The 20,363-nt window shown below is 36.3% G+C and overlaps 2 protein-coding genes across 2 annotated transcripts in view; both read left to right on the plus strand.

The window, feature by feature from the left end:
* Nucleotides 1–7,691, plus strand: part of LOC121383746 (microtubule organization protein AKNA-like) — a 37,195-nt gene extending 29,504 nt beyond the window's left edge. Inside the window, exons 9-13 of the mRNA XM_041513843.1 lie at nt 1,234–1,502; nt 3,175–3,452; nt 4,620–5,079; nt 5,546–5,949; nt 7,020–7,691. Of these exons, the coding sequence (XP_041369777.1) occupies nt 1,234–1,502; nt 3,175–3,452; nt 4,620–5,079; nt 5,546–5,949; nt 7,020–7,393 (1,785 nt within the window). The 3' untranslated portion in view covers nt 7,394–7,691. The remainder of the gene's footprint in view (nt 1–1,233; nt 1,503–3,174; nt 3,453–4,619; nt 5,080–5,545; nt 5,950–7,019) is intronic.
* Nucleotides 7,611–17,059, plus strand: LOC121383748. The gene is made up of 4 exons (XM_041513844.1): nt 7,611–7,705; nt 9,476–9,619; nt 13,361–13,448; nt 15,590–17,059. The coding sequence occupies exons 1-4, from the start codon at nt 7,611–7,613 to the stop codon at nt 15,728–15,730; spliced, it is 468 nt and encodes a 155-aa protein (XP_041369778.1). The 3' UTR covers nt 15,731–17,059.
* Nucleotides 17,060–20,363: the final 3,304 nt, after the last annotated feature.

The raw sequence follows: 20,363 nt of genomic DNA on the forward strand, positions 1-20,363 counted from the left end.
CTTGGGATACATGGTATTTTAAAAATGAACTCTTCAGAGTATCCAAACAAAGTTCTACATTAATGTTTGGGACAAGTGGTTTTGGGTGAAAGGAAGGTAAACTGTTCTAACAACTTTTGTGATCACAAATTAACTGAATATTACAATACATTGACAAAATTATCATATGTATTTGAATTTAACATTGATATGTTTGACAGTTTCTTTTAATCAAGTGCATGTTTTGCTGTCCAGCTAGAGACCAATTAAATATTGCTAGACTCCTTTAACAAAAAAAGAAGAAGAAAACGTTTGTTTGTTTTGTTTAATGACACCACTAGAGCACACTGATTAATAATTAATCATCATATTGGATGTCAAACATTTGGTAATTCTGACACATAGTCATCAGAGGAAACCAACCTACATTTATCCTAATGCAGCAAGGGATCTTTTATATGCACCATCCCACAGACAGGATAGCACATACCACAGCCTATAATATACCAATCGTGGTGCACTGGCTGGAAGGAGAAATAGCCCACTGACAGGGATCAATCCGAACTCCAGTAATAAGAACATTTGGCTGGAATTAGCATACTTCATATGTAATTAATGTAGAACCCTGCCAAATTATGCACCATCTTGATTATTTGCAAATGCAGATTACCATTTACGTGGTTATGATTTAGTTTTTTTCCATGATGATTTAATTTTTCTCCAATAACTCATAACTATAATAAGAAAACCAATTCTTTTTGTTATGTCAAAGCAAAATGACATAAATGTATTTGATTTTTACATTGTTTATATAGCGACCAGATGGAAACATAAATGTATTTGATTTTTACATTGTTTATATAGCGACCAGATGGAAACATAAATGTATTTGATTTTCACATTGTTTATATAGCGACCAGATGGAAACATAAATGTATTTGATTTTCACATTGTGTATATAGCCACCAGATGGAAACATAAATGTATTTGATTTTTACATTGTGTATATAGCGGCCAGATGGAAACATAAATGTATTTGATTTTCACATTGTGTATATAGCGACCAGATGGAAACATAAATGTATTTGATTTTCACATTGTGTATATAGCGACCAGATGGAAACATAAATGTATTTGATTTTCACATTGTGTATATAGCGACCAGATGGAAACAAATGTATTTGATTTTCACATTGTGTATATAGCGACCAGATGGAAACATAAATGTATTTAATTTTCACATTGTTTATATAGCGACCAGATGGAGGAAGCATGACTAGTCTTAGAGAAGGTAGTACCTCGGATAACGACAGCAGGACGCTGGCCAATCTGCCAGGACCGGGCAAGTTGAAACAGATGACTCGGCAGAGGGGAGCTGATGACGTTGATAGCGGGTTTATCGGGTCGGTTGTTGGGTCGGACGTCAGTCAACATCAGCCACCTCAACAGCAGCAGCAGCAGCAACGACAACCTCAACAGCAGCCACTGAGAGTGAGACACCAAGCTACAGAGAGAAATGAAACGTATGTACATGTGTCTACTGTGTGTGTTTTCCAAGATGAAAAAAAAAGAAAACAAATTGGTTTTGTTTAATGACACCACTAGAGCACATTGATTTATTAATTAATTATTACTATTGGATGTCAAATATTTGGTAATTTTGACATATAGTCCTAGAGAGGAAACTCGCTACCTTTTTCCATTAGTAGCAAGGGATCTTTTATATGCACCATCCCACAGACATGACAGCACATACCACTGTCTTTGATATACCAGTTGTGGTGCACTGGCTTGAACAATAAATAGCCCAATCGACGCGTATCGATCCTAGACCGACCGTGCATCAAGGGAGCGCTTTTCCCGTCCTGTCTTTTTCCCAGATGAAGTAAACTAGGTGCTGCAGCTCTTTGAGGGGAACAGGGGACATGTAGCGGGTTTCTTCTGATGACATCCAATAGCCGATGATTAATTAATCAATGTGCTCCAGTGGTGTTGTTAAACAAAAAACAAACTGTTACATGATTATTTCAACACCCTTGCAAATTGCCTTCCCTCTGTAGAGTTTACTGCTTTCTTGAATGTGAGTAATGGTGGGTGGTTGAAGTGTAGTTCTACAAATGTAGGAAAACACAGGTTTAATGGGTGATAATTTTAATACATGTACTATTCTTCTTGAATGTGAGTAATGGTGGGTGGTTGAAGTGTAGTTCTACAAATGTAGGAAAACACAGGTTTAATGGGTGATAATTTTAATACATGTACTATTCTTCTTGAATTTGTTGACGAATACCACAATAGTTTATATTGTTAACTTGATAGCTTAATACATTTTGTATATCTAACTTCTTTTGGCATTGATAAATTTACTTCCAAAACCTGCTTGAGTATAGTTTGTGTGGATTTGGGGAAAATATTGTTGAATGTAGATTATGAGCAAATGTTAAATGAAATTATGCTTTTAATTTTATCTTGTAAAAAGAGTATATTATGCTTCTTCATTTAATGAAAATAACTGTATATTTATCTCAAGAGCTTGTTTAAAAAAACCTTAATACAAATTCCACAGAATACTGTTGTCTACATCAGACATTACATTATTTTATGAAATATTCAGTGCCCATTAAGGGACACAACTAGGAAGTAACAAGATCCAGAAATCACCATTTCATAACAATGTATTATTTCTGACACTCGCGAAATTAGCCAACTGAGAATTTTAAGAACAATTGACAAATTTTATTTTAATTTGGTGAAATAATTTCATAAAATAAGTTGTATTTTGTTCATAAATAACTTGATTTCTTCTAGTTTTGAAGTTCCATAGATAATTTGGCGCAATTTTCTGCTGCCCCAGAGCTAGCCCTGATTGTACAAGATCCAGAAATCGTCATATATTTTTTATTATTTTTTTTATTATTATTCACCATTCCCTGTTACAAAGGCTTACCGCCTGTCCAGAGTGAAAACAGGGGGCAAGTGATCAACAAGACCAGGGCCCTTGCTTATAAAACCTTTTAGAGAACAGACTCAATCTCTAATGACATCAAATGCATACAATTTGTATTGTGTTGTCATGACATTAGTGTCTCACACTCTATTACAGTCTCGAGTCTAGGCTCTAAACGTTTTATAACACCAGGCCAGGAGCTCAAGATAAAAATCGTCATATTTTGACAGAATGTTTTTGTTTCACAGAGGTTCGTCTGCGAGGGATTCTGGTGGTCCAGCAGCCAAGACGAGAGTTTCATCAAACATAGACCGACCTTCCTCGCGTGGTGGGAGCGTCCAAGAACGCGACAAACGCGATGCGTCCACCGAGGCAGACAGCATGGACGTGAGTTTCTATGACGACGTCACTGACAGCGACCTCAGTGAACTGGACGTGAGGACCCCGAAGAAGATGGAGAAAATCTTGGGTGCAAGGAGAGTGGGGAGCAAAGACAGCAGCAGAACCTTGGAGGATTCAGGGCAAGGTGAATGTTTTAGGGGTATGAGTTCGACCCATACCCTCTTTCAATGCTAAGGGTTAGTTACTAGATACCTATCATAATTTGGTCAACAAAGATAATTCAGGGCATGGCGAGTCATTTGGGGTTTGTTTAAACCTGCTCAGAATTATAAATCAAAATTAAGTTTACTATGTTAACCATTTTGGTTGAGACTATTTTATAGTCCATCCCACAGGGAACACCTGTTTTTCATACTATGGAATTTACTAGAAGTTATTTATTTCTAAGCCGATTAATTTGTAATTTGCACACAAAAATAGTATTGTTTTTAAATTTCCAAAACACTTTTACTTTTCTTCGTGCATCAAACCAAACTGAAATTATTTTTAAAAACCCCACATTTTTATAGAATGATGGGATGGACTTTAGATACTTACCAAAACTTTCTAAACAAAGAATTCAGGGCAAGGTGAGTCATTTGAGTTTGTTTAGACCTGCTCAGAATTATATTTTTTTTATAAAGTTTACAAGGAGATCCATTTGGTTTAGACTGTTCTATGGGGCATATAAAAGATCCCTTGCTTCTGTAGTGGAAACATGTAGCAGGTTTCCTCTCTAAGACTATATGTCAAAAATTACCAAATGGTTGACATGCAATAGCTGATGATGAATAAATCAATGTATTCTAGTGGTGTCATTAAACAAAACAAACTTTAACTATCTTCAAGAGGATATCAGAGATATACAAAGGTGTAGTGTAATGACCATGCTAGGCTGTAGATAAAGTTGATATCCAGTCAATTGAAGAGTTTAGAGGCTGAAGACCATTACCTACAGAATAATATTCTTTATGTTACTCTGTAGGTGGTGTGCATTCAAATATACTTGATTCCACTCCACGATCATTTCTAAATCAATCAATCCCTTGTGATCATATCTAGAAGAACCCACTTCTTATGATCGGTCTTATAAAAGTTTGATTGATACTTTGATGAAAAATTTAAGTTATTTACTGTTATTTACCTATTCCAATACTACTAGGTCTTTATTATTTTGTGAATTTAATCGGTTTGTGGTGTTAATATCTGATAGTTACAAATTCTTTTAAAAACAAGCAACTACTATGCAGTTATTTATGCTTTTATTGACTACAAATCAGTATTTACAAATCAATTTTTGTGTTATCTTCAGACTCTGATGTAACGCCGCGACCAGTTGAGCGACTAAGGCTATCAAGTGACAAGAAAACGCCGACACAAACTCCATTAAAACCTAATCACAGATCACGTGTCCGATCCTCTGAGGAAGACGAAGAAGAAGGGGAGCTAACTCCAAGAGCCTCTGCTAGCAGGGACATCCCACAGCAGTGTCAGAGGTTTTCGTCTGAAGATGGCGATCTAGACACACCAAGAAGTGCAAAGACTCGCAAGCCTTCTAGAACCATCACGTCCAGCAGGGTTGGAGAGAATCGAGAATCACTGCCTCCTGAGCTGCAGCAAGCTCATGGCAGAAATGAAGTGAGGTCAGAGGTCAGAAGTCAGCTGAGAGTGGAAAATGTGAGACGTTTAGAGAACAGAGGGACCGGGTCGGACCTGCGGTGGGATGCCAAGGGAACCGACTCTGATGCCACACGGACATCATCTGTTGCTAGGTAACTGAATATGCTGTCAACAAGATACATATTACGACATACTTCATGTGTGAATATGCAGATAGTGGAAGTTTGCAATGTGTAAATTTCATGAACACAACTGGTTTACAGTACTTATTTCTTATTTTAATTGTGAAAATCACTTGGAAATTCACAAGGATTTTGAGAAGCTGTTTTTTGTAAGACGGATCATCAAGTGTTGTGATAGGTGATTTGTTAAAGTCATGTGCTTAAGTGTTTGATATATTTTCCTTGACTCAACTCCCACCCAGAAACATCCTTCACCATAATCTAGACCTCCACTGCATACATTCCTGGACACACACTTGTATTTATCCCACCTCTGATAGTGAGCCCATTGAACTTGAAGGAAATTAAACACACTAAGCTGTTACAGAATACATAACAAACATTTCATTCTTACAATATTACATAACAAACACTCATTTTCATTCTCTTTTTCAAGCTCTAGACTACGAGCTCTTCAGAAGGAGGTAGAAAAACTGAAGGAGAAAATGTTCCAGGTGAGAGAGACACCCCCTCCTCCCCCTCCACCTGAACCGCCCCTCCAGCCCCAGCAGCCTGAGTACTACGACCCCTTCGATGACCCCTATGGCTTCATGAGAATGCCACGGCGACGGGCCAACTCGTTTTCGGGCAGCCCGGTACGAGAGTGGGACGAGTGGTACTGGACTCTACCGCTACAGAGACAGAACGAGGGACACGACATACCGCTGGGCTACGCTGCGGCAGACGTGTACGCTGAAATCCCACCTCCTGCAGCTCCGACTCCTGGAGCCCAGCCTGCTGCACAGCCGCACAGTAGGAGCCGGGTTCGGAGGAGACGAGTGACGAGAGAGACACCCCAAGGTAGTTAGGTCTTAGACTAAGCTATTGATTTTAACTGATACACTCCAAGGTAGTTAGGTCTTAAACTGGGGTAGTGATTTTAACTGAGACACCCCAAAGTAGTTAGGTCTTAAACTGGGCTAGTGATTTTAACTGATACACTCCAAGGTAGTTAGGTCTTAAACTGGGCTATTGATTTTAACTGAGACACCCCAAGGTAGTTAGGTCTTAAACTGGGCTATTGATATTAACTGAGACACCCCAAGGTAGTTAGGTCTTAAACTGGGCTATTGATTTTAACTGAGACAGCCCAAGGTAGTTAGGCCTTAAACTGGGGTATTGATTTTAACTGAGACAGTTAGGTCTTAAACTGGGGTATTGATGTTAACTGAGACACCCAAAGGTAGTTAGGTCTTAAACTGGGCTATTGATTTTAACTGAGACACCCCAAGGTAGTTAGGTCTTAAACTGGGCTATTGATTTTAACTGAGACAGCCCAAGGTAGTTAGGCCTTAAACTGGGGTATTGATTTTAACTGAGACACCCCAAGGTAGTTAGGTCTTAAACTGGGGTATTGATTTTAACTGAGACATCCCAAAGTAGTTGGGTCTTAAACTGGGCTATTGATTTTAACTGAGACACGCCAAGGTAGTTAGGTCATAAACTGTGGTATTGATTTTAACTGAGACACCCCAAAATAGTTAGGTTTTAAACTGGGCTAGTGATTTTAACTGAGACACCCCAAAGTAGTTAGGTCTTAAACTGTGGTATTGATTTTAACTGAGACACCTCAAGGTAGTTAGGTCTTAAACTGAACACATGCAATTTGTATGGCATTGCCATGACGTTACTGTCTCAGACTCTATTAGAGTCTCGAGTCTAGACTCTAAAGTTTTTAAAGCAGATTACAGATGTTATTCTATATTCACAGTAAAAGGTATATACACTAAAGATTTCTGATTATATTTGTCTACTTGCTACCAAGTAATTATTCATTATTGCTACCAAGTAATTATTCATTATTGCTACCAAGTAATTATTCATTATTGCTACCAAGTAATTATTCATTATTGCTACCAATTCATCTTCAGGACCTGTTATAGCTACGGTGGAACAGAATGGCTATGCATCAGATCCACCCCAGACTCGCACAAACCCACAAGTCTCAGGCAAGACAGCTACAGCAGCAGCAGCAGCAACAACAGCAACAGTCTCTGATCAGGAAAACGTAGGCTTATACGACTACTACGTTCCGAGGTCTCGCTACAGCACACAGGGCATGAGGCAGCAACTGACAAACCGCGGCTTACTTCCAGACACCTTCTGGAGCGAAGATCTTCGCACCCCAGCAGTCTGGCACATCACAGCAGACGTCATACCAGACTCAGTTTGTGCAGAGTCGTCGCACCGGGAATCCCATGTACCAGACGATGATGGCAGCGGGAGCAGGGCCAGTGGGAGCTGAGCCACAACCATTCTATAACATACGGCGGTCTGAACCACGGGTGTTTCCCCACCACAGACGCTCGGTTCGTGTGCAGTCACCCACCTATGTGTATGATGATGTGGAGGTGGTGAGTCACTCACCAGACTTTTACCCCGGGGCCGTACCTCCTCCTCCGCCGTCGGCATACTATCAGCAGGGACAGCCGACGGTGGAGACGTGCGTCGTGGATAATGACATGTGTCCGCTGTGCGGATCGACGAGCTATCATGTACACGACGGGTATGACGAAGCTGGGGCCGTGTCGGAGCATTCACGGTTCGTCTACAGGAGGCAAGAGATTGTATACTTCTTTTTTGTAATTTAACGTCACTGACTCTAGTTTTGTTTGGTATAAAATGCATTTGGAGCTGTTAAAAATACCAGGATGGCCATAACGAAATCAGAGTTGCCAAAATTAATAAATTGTCAGTAGTGTGTAAGTTAATGATGAGAAAACTAATAGCCAAAATGTTTACACTGTCTAATAACTAGATTTAAGATCCCTCTACATATCTATGCCCTTATTGTATTTTTCTAATAGTACCTATCTATCGTTTGACACCTTTTCACAACTGGTATATCAAAGGCCGTGGTATATCGTTTCTGTGGGATGGTGCATATAAAATATTCCTTGCTGCTAATCGAAAAGAGTAGCCCATGAAGTGGCGACAGTGGGTTTCCTCTCTCAATATCTGTGTGGTCCTTAACCATATATCTGATGCCATATAACCGTAAATACAATGTGTTGACTGCGTCATTAAATAAAACATTTCCTTCCTTCCTTGTCCCCTTTTTGTCAACCAGTTCTGCATCTCAGTTATGACAGTACATGTATTTAGCTTGCTAGAAGAGCACCCACCTGGATATTTTTTCTCTTTTGATGAACCTTTAAAAAATATGCCAAAATTCCTTAAAGAAATTGTGCACTACTCTCCTTTTTGACTTAAATCCTATGGGATATTCAAAATTCAATAGTACCAAAATTGCCCCTGCCCACTACTGATTCCGGTCGGGCTGCTGGTGCTCCCTTTCCAGGGGTTGAAATTTAATTTTTTTACCATTATACCAAAGGAATAGTGAATTTCAAAAAATACTATTCCATCTAAAAATGTACTATCCCTTCAATTATTAATGTACCACTAGTTTTCCTGACTGTGCTATGTCACCCTGTACAACAATGCATAACGAACAATTGTTTATATACCAGTCTATGCATTACTGCGTACTAGCTGGAATTACAAACGAACTCACTCCAAACATTAGTCTTGATCAAAAAGACGTTTATTTTGTACTGGTAAGTGCATGAGAAAGGTCTTAGGATTTGTTCTGCTGAAAAATGTAGCTAAAGAAAACACGTAAGCGGAATAGTCGCAGGCGATTTTCGGTATTCCGTGCTTTATTTTCACTTTCATGACGGAATATTGGAAGAATTGTTTTACTATTCCGTTTCGAAATTTACTATTTGCGGAATAGTGGAATAGCGTAAAATTTGATCCCTGCTTTCACTTGCCAGTGCAAGCGGTCCCATCTTCTACCCACCCCAACCCTTTTCCTGTCCTGGATGGAGGAGCTGGCCGAGGCCGGCACTTGCTTCCAGGACAGGCGTGCACCACAACAGCTTGTTCTGAAATAATTTAATAAATAAATAAAAATGATAAAAGTGAAACACTGATTAAACACAGTTTTAATGTAGAAACGCCACATCATAAACATATTGACATAAGCAGGCACATATTCACTGTTCACTTAACTGTTTTTTTCTTGAAGGAAATTACTTGTCAATAGGTACATCTCATTACAAACTGGTGTTGGTAGTATTGTGTTACACTGATGCATCGGTGTAATGTGACTCCCCTACAAAGTGGAAAAAAGTGATTGAGCAACTTTTATAAGCCATTCAGTTTACCAAATGATGCAGAATTATTATTTTTACACCTTTAACATTACTAGTATTTCTTTTACTAATGCTGATGGTTCTTCTATATTTAAACCTACATTAACCCTTATAAATTCTCTGTACATTATGTAATTTATAATTTTAATAAGTTTGATCAATTTCAGGAACCGTCCCAGACAGAGGTCCCGGTCTCTATCGAAGACACGCTACTACAGTCCTGACAACTTCTTGAAGAGATACGTAGTGAAGGAGTTCTCCCGGGACTCGAGTGCCGACTCAGAGGTGGAAATACACAGCAGACGCAGAAGGTTATTATCACAGAGACAAATAAGGGAGCACTCTGTAGGGTGTATACTACTAAACTACCAAATGAAATCCCATGGACGACAATAGTAACATATGTGGCTAAAACTCCTACCTGCAGTATATCAATTGACATAAACGCCACAAATATAAATACTACCACCCCTCACCCTTAAAGTGAATCAAGAAAAAATTGGGGGTCAAGCTGCTCATTTCTGAGATAACGGGTAGTGTCTATGACTACCCTAGTTCCGCACAAAATTCGAGTACTGTAAATCATGTAATTAATACGTCATGATATTATTGCTTCCGTACATGAGTGAACAAAAATGCGTATTTTTATTAATGCGTCGGGCAAAAGTCCACATCACATAAAAACCACAGTTGTGTTGTTGTTATATTGTTTGGGCTTCATCTTTCATGTTAAAAGAAGTCAGTAGTTGTTGTCACAGCTACTACATAACCCAGTGTTCGAGATTAAAATTTTTGGTCAGAGTCCCAGTTGGATACTAACATTTCAAACTCTGGTATCCCACCTGAGAATTTAGTATCCCACTTTAATGAAATTCATAAATAACATTGTAACAAACTTGGACGACACTGTTCTCGTTCCCAGTCTACGCAGCAATCGAAATTTCAGAATTCGTGAAATTTGCAATCAAACAGAATCAGCAAAAAAAATTTGCTACATCTATTTTTGAGTAATACTGACATAAATTAATATTTAGCAGTAATCTGTAAGTGTTTCTGACATTACTAATGATAAACCTACCTGTAGGTCTATCAATTTTCTGCAGGAATCAATATCTCAAATAAAATTTGAAGAGAGGAAACATCCAACAAAAACAATAGCTACTTAGTTGTTCCCAGTCTATTGCTACGCCGCTATTGCTCCAGTGTAGCATTAGACTGGGTACAAGCTAGAAAATACTGTTAATTAACTTCACTAGAAAATGATGACATTTATTGTTTCAGTGAAAAATAAAACGCAGGATAAAAAAACAAAAAAACATATGGTATCCCGGTGGGATACTGGCTTTTTGAAGTCTGGTATCCAAAATTAAATTCTGCTATCCCTGGGATATCGGGACACTGTTAATCTCGAACAATGCATAACCTGAAGCTAATCGCATGGTGGGTCGACCAGGAAGCCCTAATTACTTAAAGTAGTGTAATTAGTATAACTACACCTTATTGTTAAGGGTATGCCTCGCACTTTTGTGTGGTGATTGCTTCTAATTAATCCACCAGTAGGAATAAAAGGTAAACGGGTCACTATTACAGGGCACAATGTTTTAGACTGATTTTATACACTTGATGCGCAGCACAGGAATAGACGTTAACAAATGCGATATATTGCAACAGTGACAACTTGCGACCAGTCTAAATTAAATGCCATGTATAGAGTCGAGCCAAATGGTTTGAAGAAATACGCACGGATTGTTGGTTACAGTTATATGATTTTCTACTGTTTAATTTTTAAAGGAATATATTTAGTAATAAAATTTGTTGATTATAATTTTACAAATGTTCAAAACAGTTTAAATGTATACAGTAATCCAGAAGTGTAAGAAAATTTGAAAAATACTCACATCGCAAAATGAGCTTTTTAAAAACAAAACATTTGGAACATCACTGTATTATATTACCGCTATGATATTCCAGGAAAGTGAAAATAGAACGGCAACATCAAAGCGAAAGAAAGATTCTTGAAGTATTCACAAAAAGACGTTTAACAAAAATTGTTTTTGTATTTTGTTTCATCTTTATATTATAAAAGTTTTATTTTATTTAGAAGTATTATAGTAAAATCTTGCACATTTTTTGTATTGGGAATGAGACTAAACAAAATGTGTCAAATTATTATTGCGTCGTTGTGTTCGCCGCATTTTTTTCATTAATTACTTGCTCGCATTAATTTCATGATTTACAGTACTTTTTTTTACAGGTACCCCATACATATTTCAAGCACCAGGCTACTTGACACAGTGGTACTAGATGAAATAAAATTGCATACATTTTTTGCCCAGATGAAACTATTTTTTTATACAACGAACACACTCACATTTATCACCTATCACAGGACTTGTTGAATTCACTTCTCTATCAAAAGTTCGGTGCACCTTGAACTTTGACCCAGCCAGAAGTTATTTGGTTTAGTTGTGTCAACTAAATTTTACTTCATTGTTAGAACATACCTGGGAGTTATTACTCTGGCTCTCCATCAATCCCCTGAGACTATAGTTCAAGGAGAATGATTTTTAACTCCCCTTATTAGCCTTATTAGAACTATAAAAGGAAGGAAGGAAATATTTTATTTAACGATGCACTCAGCACATTTTATTGACGGTTATAATGGCATCAGACATATGGTTAAGGACCACCCAGGTATTGTGAGAGGAAACCCGCTGTTGCCACTTCATGGGCTACTCTTTTTGATTAGCAGCAAGTGTCTGTTAAATGCATCATCCCAATGACAGGATAGTACATATACAGCCTTTGTTACACCAGTTGTGGAGCACTGGTTGGAATGAGAAATCACTACAAAAGGATTAAATATTAAGGGAGCTATCACTCGAGCTCCCTATTACCTCCCTGAGACTAGTTAAAGGAGAGTGATTTGTAGCTGCTTGAAGCATGTAAATTTTATAAAAATGATACTACAAAAGGATTAAATATCAGTGTTCGTTAAGGTAATATCTTAATGGCACCACGTAATTTAATTTAGAGGAGCAATTAATCACTCACCTTAATGTTTTTCACAGTGAGGTCTGCTAGTGTAGTATATCTGTATATGGGTGTGGGAACTCTTTTTATGTACCCATATTAGGCACACCCACTGACCTCTGACATCGCCAGTGGCCAATTCCGGGACAGGTGGGGTATATCTGTATAGGATACAAAGATGTAATATGTGTGTGATTGAAAGTCAGTATTGTGGAAATCACTGTCAGTAACATGGTTCACTTCCTGACACTGTGGATGAGGCTTTTGGTTGCTGTCACTATTTGCTGTTACTATTTATATGTGATCCCTTCTTTTTTTCCATCAGTATATTTTTCATATCTCAATATTGATAAAATCATTGACCCGAGGCATGTATCTTTCTCTGTTTGGCATAAAATACTCTTTAATCTATTAAAAGCACCAGGATGACCAGAAACACATTGGATTTGCCAAAATTAACAGATTAAGCATGAGGTTGTAAATATGCAAGGGCAGACCCACAAAATACTTTAGAGTGTGGACCAAAGACAAAAGGGCACCTGAACCAACTCCAAAAAAGGAAATGGTTTATTTAACAACACATTCAACACATTTTATTTATGGTTGTATGGCATCGGACATATGGTTAACGACCACCCAGATATTGAGGGACGAAATGAAACCCGCTGTTGCCACTTCATGGGCTACTCTTTTCTATTAGCAACAAGGGATCTTTTATATGCACCATCCCATAGACAGGATAGTACATACTTTGATGTACCAGTCGTGGTGCACTGATGGGGATCGATCCCAAACCGACCGTGCATCAAGCGAGTGCTTTACCCTCAACTCCAAAAAAGAGCACTCTAATGAACTGAAAATTGTAAACAAATTGTTAACAAGGAGGACATTTAAAAACAGTGGGGACATTATTTTGATTTTAATAGATGCATGTTACAGTCATATACAAATTATTTTGTTTACTGGTGTAGAGTATGCTTTGAATAGACATCTCTTTACTGTATCTTTGTTTATTCTAGAAGTCGAAGTTTATCTCGCTCCCGGAGAAAAGGTCGGAGTTACAGAAGAATTCAGAGAGATGGTTACCATAGTGAGAGAGACATTAGAGTAAGCCTTGTAGTTTTGTATTAGCTCTTATGCAATCAGTATTTTTATTATCCATATCGTTCAACATAACCAAGTTAATAATAATCATATGAAGCACACGTGTAATAACAAGTGTAATGACATAAATTTGGGAAGCGATATCATGACATGACGTTGCTTCTCCAGCCCTAGCTCAGACTGTGCATTTGAAATAAGACGTCATCTTGTTGTCTCCTAGTTATGACTGTAACATTTTGAGTTGGGTCTTGTTATTCATAAAGAAAACAACAATAATAATATGGATAATAAAAATTCGCATGTGAGTCGTACTGATTTTACAAAACTTGTGTCAGTATTCATGTATTACCCTCGCTTGGGCAATACAAAAATCCTGACACTCATTTCGTAAAATCAGTACGACACACAAGCTCGTATAATAAGCTCTATGAGAGTTTCTTTGTGCATTTTGAGGGTACATGAGTTGTGAAAGAAATTGTCAGTTATCTTTAAAATTTGCTAGTATAATTTTATAATTTTAATAAAGTATTAATCCTTTTTGATTGTTTTCCGACTCGGACAACATTAATTGAAAATAAAATGATGTGGTAGATTACAATTCTTTAAGATATTTAAAATCTTTGCAGCTTTTATAGACTGTTAACTTTTATAACAGTGATCATAAGAAGTTGGTCGTTGTAGATATGATCACAAGGGGTTGATTGATTTAGAAATGATCATGGAGTGGGTATGGCGCTATCGAATTGAATGCAACAGGGGATCAATGGGGTATGGGGGGCCTCCACCAGAAAGAAAATGGGTTAAGTTTAGGGTTAAGAAAATCATACAGTAATGATAAGAGTAATTAATTTGGTCAAAAAGTGAACTTAAAAAAAAAAAATTGCTAAACATTTTGTGTATGGCGCCATACCCGTTTTACCCTCTGGCAGAAACCCTGCAAGTGTATTTCAATAAACACCACCCTACAGAGTAATATATTAAATATGGTAGTGTAATTACTCTATGGGTGGATTGACATACAATAGCCAATGATTAATAAATAAGTGTGCTCTAGTGGTGTCTAAACAAAACAAACTATAGGTGGTGGTCTGGAGCCTCTACAGTCTTCTTTTGACTGGTTTATCTATAGCCAAACCCAGTTTTCTTTGTTTATGCTGCCTTTTGTGCTTATATCCAATTACGGTTCAAGCACACTGTCCTGGACACACACCTCAGCTTTTTCATTTCATTTCAACTTATTTTCGTGCATATATCCAATTAAGGTTCAAGCATGCTGTTCTAGGCACACACCTCAGCTATCTGGGCTGTCTGTCCAAGACAGTGGAGTAGTTGTTGCTGAGAGAGAAGAGACTGTAGTGGTCTTACCCACTGAATCATTAAAACTCTCTGGGTGGGGGCCGGTACCGGGCTGCGAACCCTGTACCTACCAGCCTTATGTCCGATGGCTTAACCACGACACCACCGAGGCCGGTACACCTCAGCTATCTGGGCTGTCTATCCAGGACAGTGTGTTAGTCGTTGGTGAGAGAGAGGTCTGTATAGTGGCCTTATATTTACCCACAGAGTCATCAAACTCACTCTGGTTGGGAGCTGGTACCATTTCTTACCAGCTTTAAGTCTGATGGGTTAACCACTGAGGTCAGTCATGCCCAGACATTACACTACCCTTTACTTTTTATACCTCTGATATCTTCTTAAAGAAGTCTCAGGCCTGCAGAGTGTATTTGAAAGGAAGGGAACTGTCAGTGCAATTTAAAAATGGGAGGGGGGCCTCAGTCAGATGGCCCAGAAGAGGAAAATCTAAGGGCTCAAATGGCCCTGACTTGTTAGAAGCAGCTTGAGGGAATGCTCTTGTGAAAAAATTCTGAATTTCAGGTGTTCATATTTGGTATTTTCACCATTCTGAACACAATAACATTGAAAAAGGGGGTGGGGGGGGGGGGGGGGAGAAATATCCTTGCCCCTAAGTCTGTTAGATAAGGATGTAATGTCAAGTGTTTAATTTTTACTTTTTTTTTTTTTAAAGTAGATAGTTTTAAGACCAAGACTTTTGTAATTAAATAATTTGGTTTTACATGTATTTGAAAACAAATTTCAGCTAATCTAACTCATTCTTCTAAAAAAGATTTAATATTGTTTTGCAGAGAGATGACTCTGAGGAAAGTGACTTGAATGCCTCGTTGAATTATTCAAGAGATATCAACCGACTGACCAAGAAAATGATCAAATCGGTGAAGAGTGAACTACACAAGACCAAGCGAGAGTTTGGATCATCTTATTGGTGAATTATGCGACATAAGAATTACACAAATCAAAGACTCAAGTGGATGGATCTTCTTACATAAGAATTAACAAGTCAAAGATTAAACAAAGTGAAATATGTTACCTGACAAAAAATAAACATTTCAGATGTTAACTGGAATCATTTATGCAGCACTGGAGAAGCTGTGCATAAATAAGTTGTTCAGTTTGAAGAAGCACACAAGAGGAATGTTTGTGGATCCTGAGCGGCTATTACTAGGATTGATACATCATGGATACAAAGTTCAGCATTGTAGGATTTCTGCAGGATATGTTGCTCATGATACAAATTAAATTACCATGATGTTCCTACAGGATTCATGATTTATGATAGTTTTTATATCTAAGATCCTCACTGGATCTATCACCTGTGGTAAAATTTAAATGACCTGAGTTTGCTACAGAATCATATTATTTGTTTTACACTCAGCGTAATTGTGAATTAGACTGGATGATATATAATGTGTTATTTTATTGGTTCCTTACCAGTCCAACTGGAGGGAACTATAGCTTTCATCTCCATCATGTCTGTCTGTCTGTCCATCTTGTCTGTTTGTTCATCTATCTGTTGTACATATAGTTTTCCAGATGTTTGTTTTTCCACAAGGCTTTGAAATACTGAGCTGGAATTTTGTCTATAGCTTTATCATGTACTGTTACAGAAGAAATTTCAACTTTCGTGGCGATTTACCCATTTTTGACAGAGTTATGGCCCTTGAACTTAGGAGATACAAAAACACGTTTTCGGGTGTTTTTTTTTTAATTGCAGTGCCTCAGGATATTGAGCTTAACTTTTATGTATAGCTTTATCATGTTCTGTTAAAGATCAAGATTGACCTTCGTGGCATGTTACCTATTTTTTAAAGAGTTATGGCCCTTGAACTTAGGAGATATGAAAATTTGTTTTCTGAACTTTGTTTTTGGAATGCCTGAAGATATTGATATGAAATTTTGTATAGCTCTGTCACATAATTACAGAACAAGTTTAACTTTTATTGCAAGTTACCCATTTTTCACAGAATTATGACCCTTCAATTTAGGAGACTGAAAAACTTGTTTGGCCTAGTAGGGGACATGTATTACTTTAGCAGTACTCTCAGAATGCTTATTATGATGGGTAATCTGTGTTAGATAATGTTGTATACAAGTCAGTATGTTATGAATGATTAGGACGATCATGTGTACTTGTGTGTAATCATGTATCCATTGTGAAAGATGTTGAAGAAAATATTATTGCAACGCTATAAATACTGATGGAAAGAAATAAGGGAACACATGGAATTGTAGACCAAATGTAATTCACAACTAGCGTAGTAATGTCTGCATTTCATACCAAGTTGTAATGTGGGATTGAATGTCTGTAGTGTTGAATGTGCTGCCTATATATTCCCAGTCAACTTCTGACAATATGAATTGATTTTTGATGCAGTCATTATTTCTTGTTGCTATCTGTGTGATTCTTTATTTCTTTCCATCAGTATATAAAAAAGGTGATTACTCCCAAGTCTTATAAAAGCATTGAATAGATGGTCTCCAGTTTTATCTTTTTATCTTCCCACCTCAATTATTGTTTGAGTAATGTTGGTAGTAATTGTCATAACATTTTTACGAAACTTATGAACTTCTCATGGTATCTGTTCAGATACTAACTTGGAAAGTTCACTCGTTTCGTAAAATTATATCTGAGAAAACAGATTCCTTTACAACAACCCCATTCTTGTTTTTACTGCCATCTAAGCTTTAAGGACAATATTAAAACATTTAATAACACTGTTGGAATATTTTATTATATTATTAGAACATTTAAAGACAATTTTAGAACATTTAATGACAATTTTAGAACATTTGATGACAATATTAGAACATTTGATGACAATATTTAAACGTAGTCAGTTCGGTTTGTTTTGTGTTTTTTAAAGATTTTACCAAAATCCAAACATTGTATATTTGATTTTGTAAACTCATAAAAATACCTCATTATAAGCCATTGGATTCAGTTTATTAAACACATTAAAAAAAACCCCAACCTCATACTTGTTTAGAAGTAGTTGTATTTATAGTCTATTAATCATGAGCTGCTCAGTGACACTATCTATGTAGATTTATTATTGTTAATCTATTAAATAATGATTTCATCAACATTCCAGGGTCCATGCTTATAACACTCTCTAATGACGTGACACATACAGTTTGTATGACGTTGTCATGACATTAGTGTCTCAGACTCTATTAGAGTCTCGAGTCTCGACTAAAAGTTTTATAAGCACCAGGCCTGGTCTTGGATTAGTTTGAAAACACACTCGTTCTCGGTAAATTCAGCCACTGGAACAGAAATCTTCTTGAATGTATATTTGTTTTAGAAACTGCAATTAATGTAACATATTATACCTGGTGCAAACTTGCTTGAAAATGTACTGTTTTATGTGTGATCACTTCAATTCTTGTTGAATTAATACTGATGTGCGAACAATGTTTTTTTTTTCTTTAAAAAACCCACTTAATTGATATAAAATCTAATATCAATTATCTTTAAAGTTTATTTTCAATTATTATTTTCACCATACTAAAAGACCAACTTAGGAAGTGTTGTCATGTGTGGAAAAGAGGAATAAACAGCATATTTGGTTGTCCTGTAATAATCCCCATCTCTGACAGGTAGCATGGTATTACACATTATTTAAAACATTCAATTGACTGGTATCATAACATGTATATTACTATGTTATTATTATATGTTTAAAGTGTTTATGTGCTTATCTATACTTGGCCTAGTTAGCTGTGATAATATATTGTTTCACAAAGATTATATAATTCCCCCACCACACCCCACATACCCATCTACTGTCCATGGCTTTGTAATAAGTACTGTGTACCTGGGTATTTTATTATACTGGTTGCATAATACAACATGACCACAACATTTTGTACAACAGAAATATGTATCATGTTTTAATGTTATACATATTTATAGGCCATGCTAGAGGCCTGAGGAGAGACTATTTTTCTACTTATTGAGTTATGTATTATATAACAATTGTTTTTGTTTTGTTCGTATAGTATTATTATATTTCAGTTCTGTGATATTACCTTTATTGTCTGTTTATGTTACAATATTTACCAAACATAAATCTGAGTGACATACATGTGAATATGTTTCAAGTCAGACACCAGTATCAGTCATTTCACATCCGTCCTATCACGTCAGTTAATGCAAACCATTCGGTATTGCCTTTTTAGGCCAATTGTAAGCTGCAGTCTCGATTTCCCATCTTGTATCTTTTACTAATGCAAAATACCAACACAATCACAATTATAATAAACTTTTGTGTTTTTTCATATATTAACGAATATAATAAGCTTCATAATTATGCAACTATCAAGTCATATTGACATTTGGGTCTCACCGTGGCAAAGTCAAAAGGTGAGATATATCAGTGTTACTTTTCGAGTGGTAACGACAATGACAGCGTTGCTGTGAACTTTTATATTTCACTCTGTTTTACACAAAATATATGTCCTAGACTAATCAAATGTGGCATATTGTTTACACCTATGGATGTTCATCAAAATGCTTATCAGTTATTTCTTTTTTAGCTTCACCTATGATGTTTATCAGTGGAGCTTTTGTAATACCGATTTGTCCAGCATCTGTCAACTTTTTATTTCCCTTGAAATCTATCTCCTTGAATTTTGATTAGATTGTTCTAAAATTTTGGTACAGTGATTCTCTCTTGTGTAGTATCTACAAGTAAATAGAGAGATTTTTCAAAATGTGTGACTTTTTAAAATTAAATTAAAAAGATTAAAATTAATATTTAACATTTGAAGAACATTTTAATGTATTTCCTTATTGAGTTTTGATTAGATAATTTTGAATTTTGGAACTGTGTAGGCTGATAGGCCTCTAGTTTAGATGGAACTAGTTTTATCATAAATTTTAAATCACAACTTTTAAAAATATTTGACTTAAACATTTTGATTAATTTTTTTAATATTTAACATGCACCGGGATAAAATTATTAATGATGTTTTCAGTAGTGTTAGAGAAAACACATATTGTTAAAATTGTACTTTTGGAATTTAAAATTGTTGATATTTAGTTTTATCTTATCAAAATTAAATTAATTAATTTGGTTAATCTATGCGCCTGTAACACATTTGGATAGAGTTAAAAATAGAGTAAAAGGTCTGTGATATTAAAACGGGGAAATATCCATGAAAAATAAACTAGAGCTTGCCTCCAAACTGTTACTTCTCAGAGATATGTGCATTTAAAAAAAAAAATGAAAAGTGCATTTCGTAGTACATGTATTAGAAACACAAGGATGATAATCCTTAAAAATAATACTGTCATATTGTGTTCTGTAACACAACTCTTAACACATTTCATCGACTCATTTATTTGGTTACATTTTCTTTTTTCTTTTTCCTTTTTCTGTTGCTATCTTTCATTTCCTTTTATTTCAAAATATTAAAATAATGATAAAAACTAAATTACCTTTCATTTACCTTTTTCATTCTATCCTTTGATCTTTTAAACTATAATATTAAAATTATATTACTAAAACTGTGTACTATTGTAAAAATGCAACTTTTGTTTTTAATTGAGTATTAATT

The sequence above is a fragment of the Gigantopelta aegis genome, chromosome 10 (assembly GCF_016097555.1).
Source record: "Gigantopelta aegis isolate Gae_Host chromosome 10, Gae_host_genome, whole genome shotgun sequence".
NCBI lineage: Eukaryota > Metazoa > Mollusca > Gastropoda > Neomphalida > Peltospiridae > Gigantopelta > Gigantopelta aegis.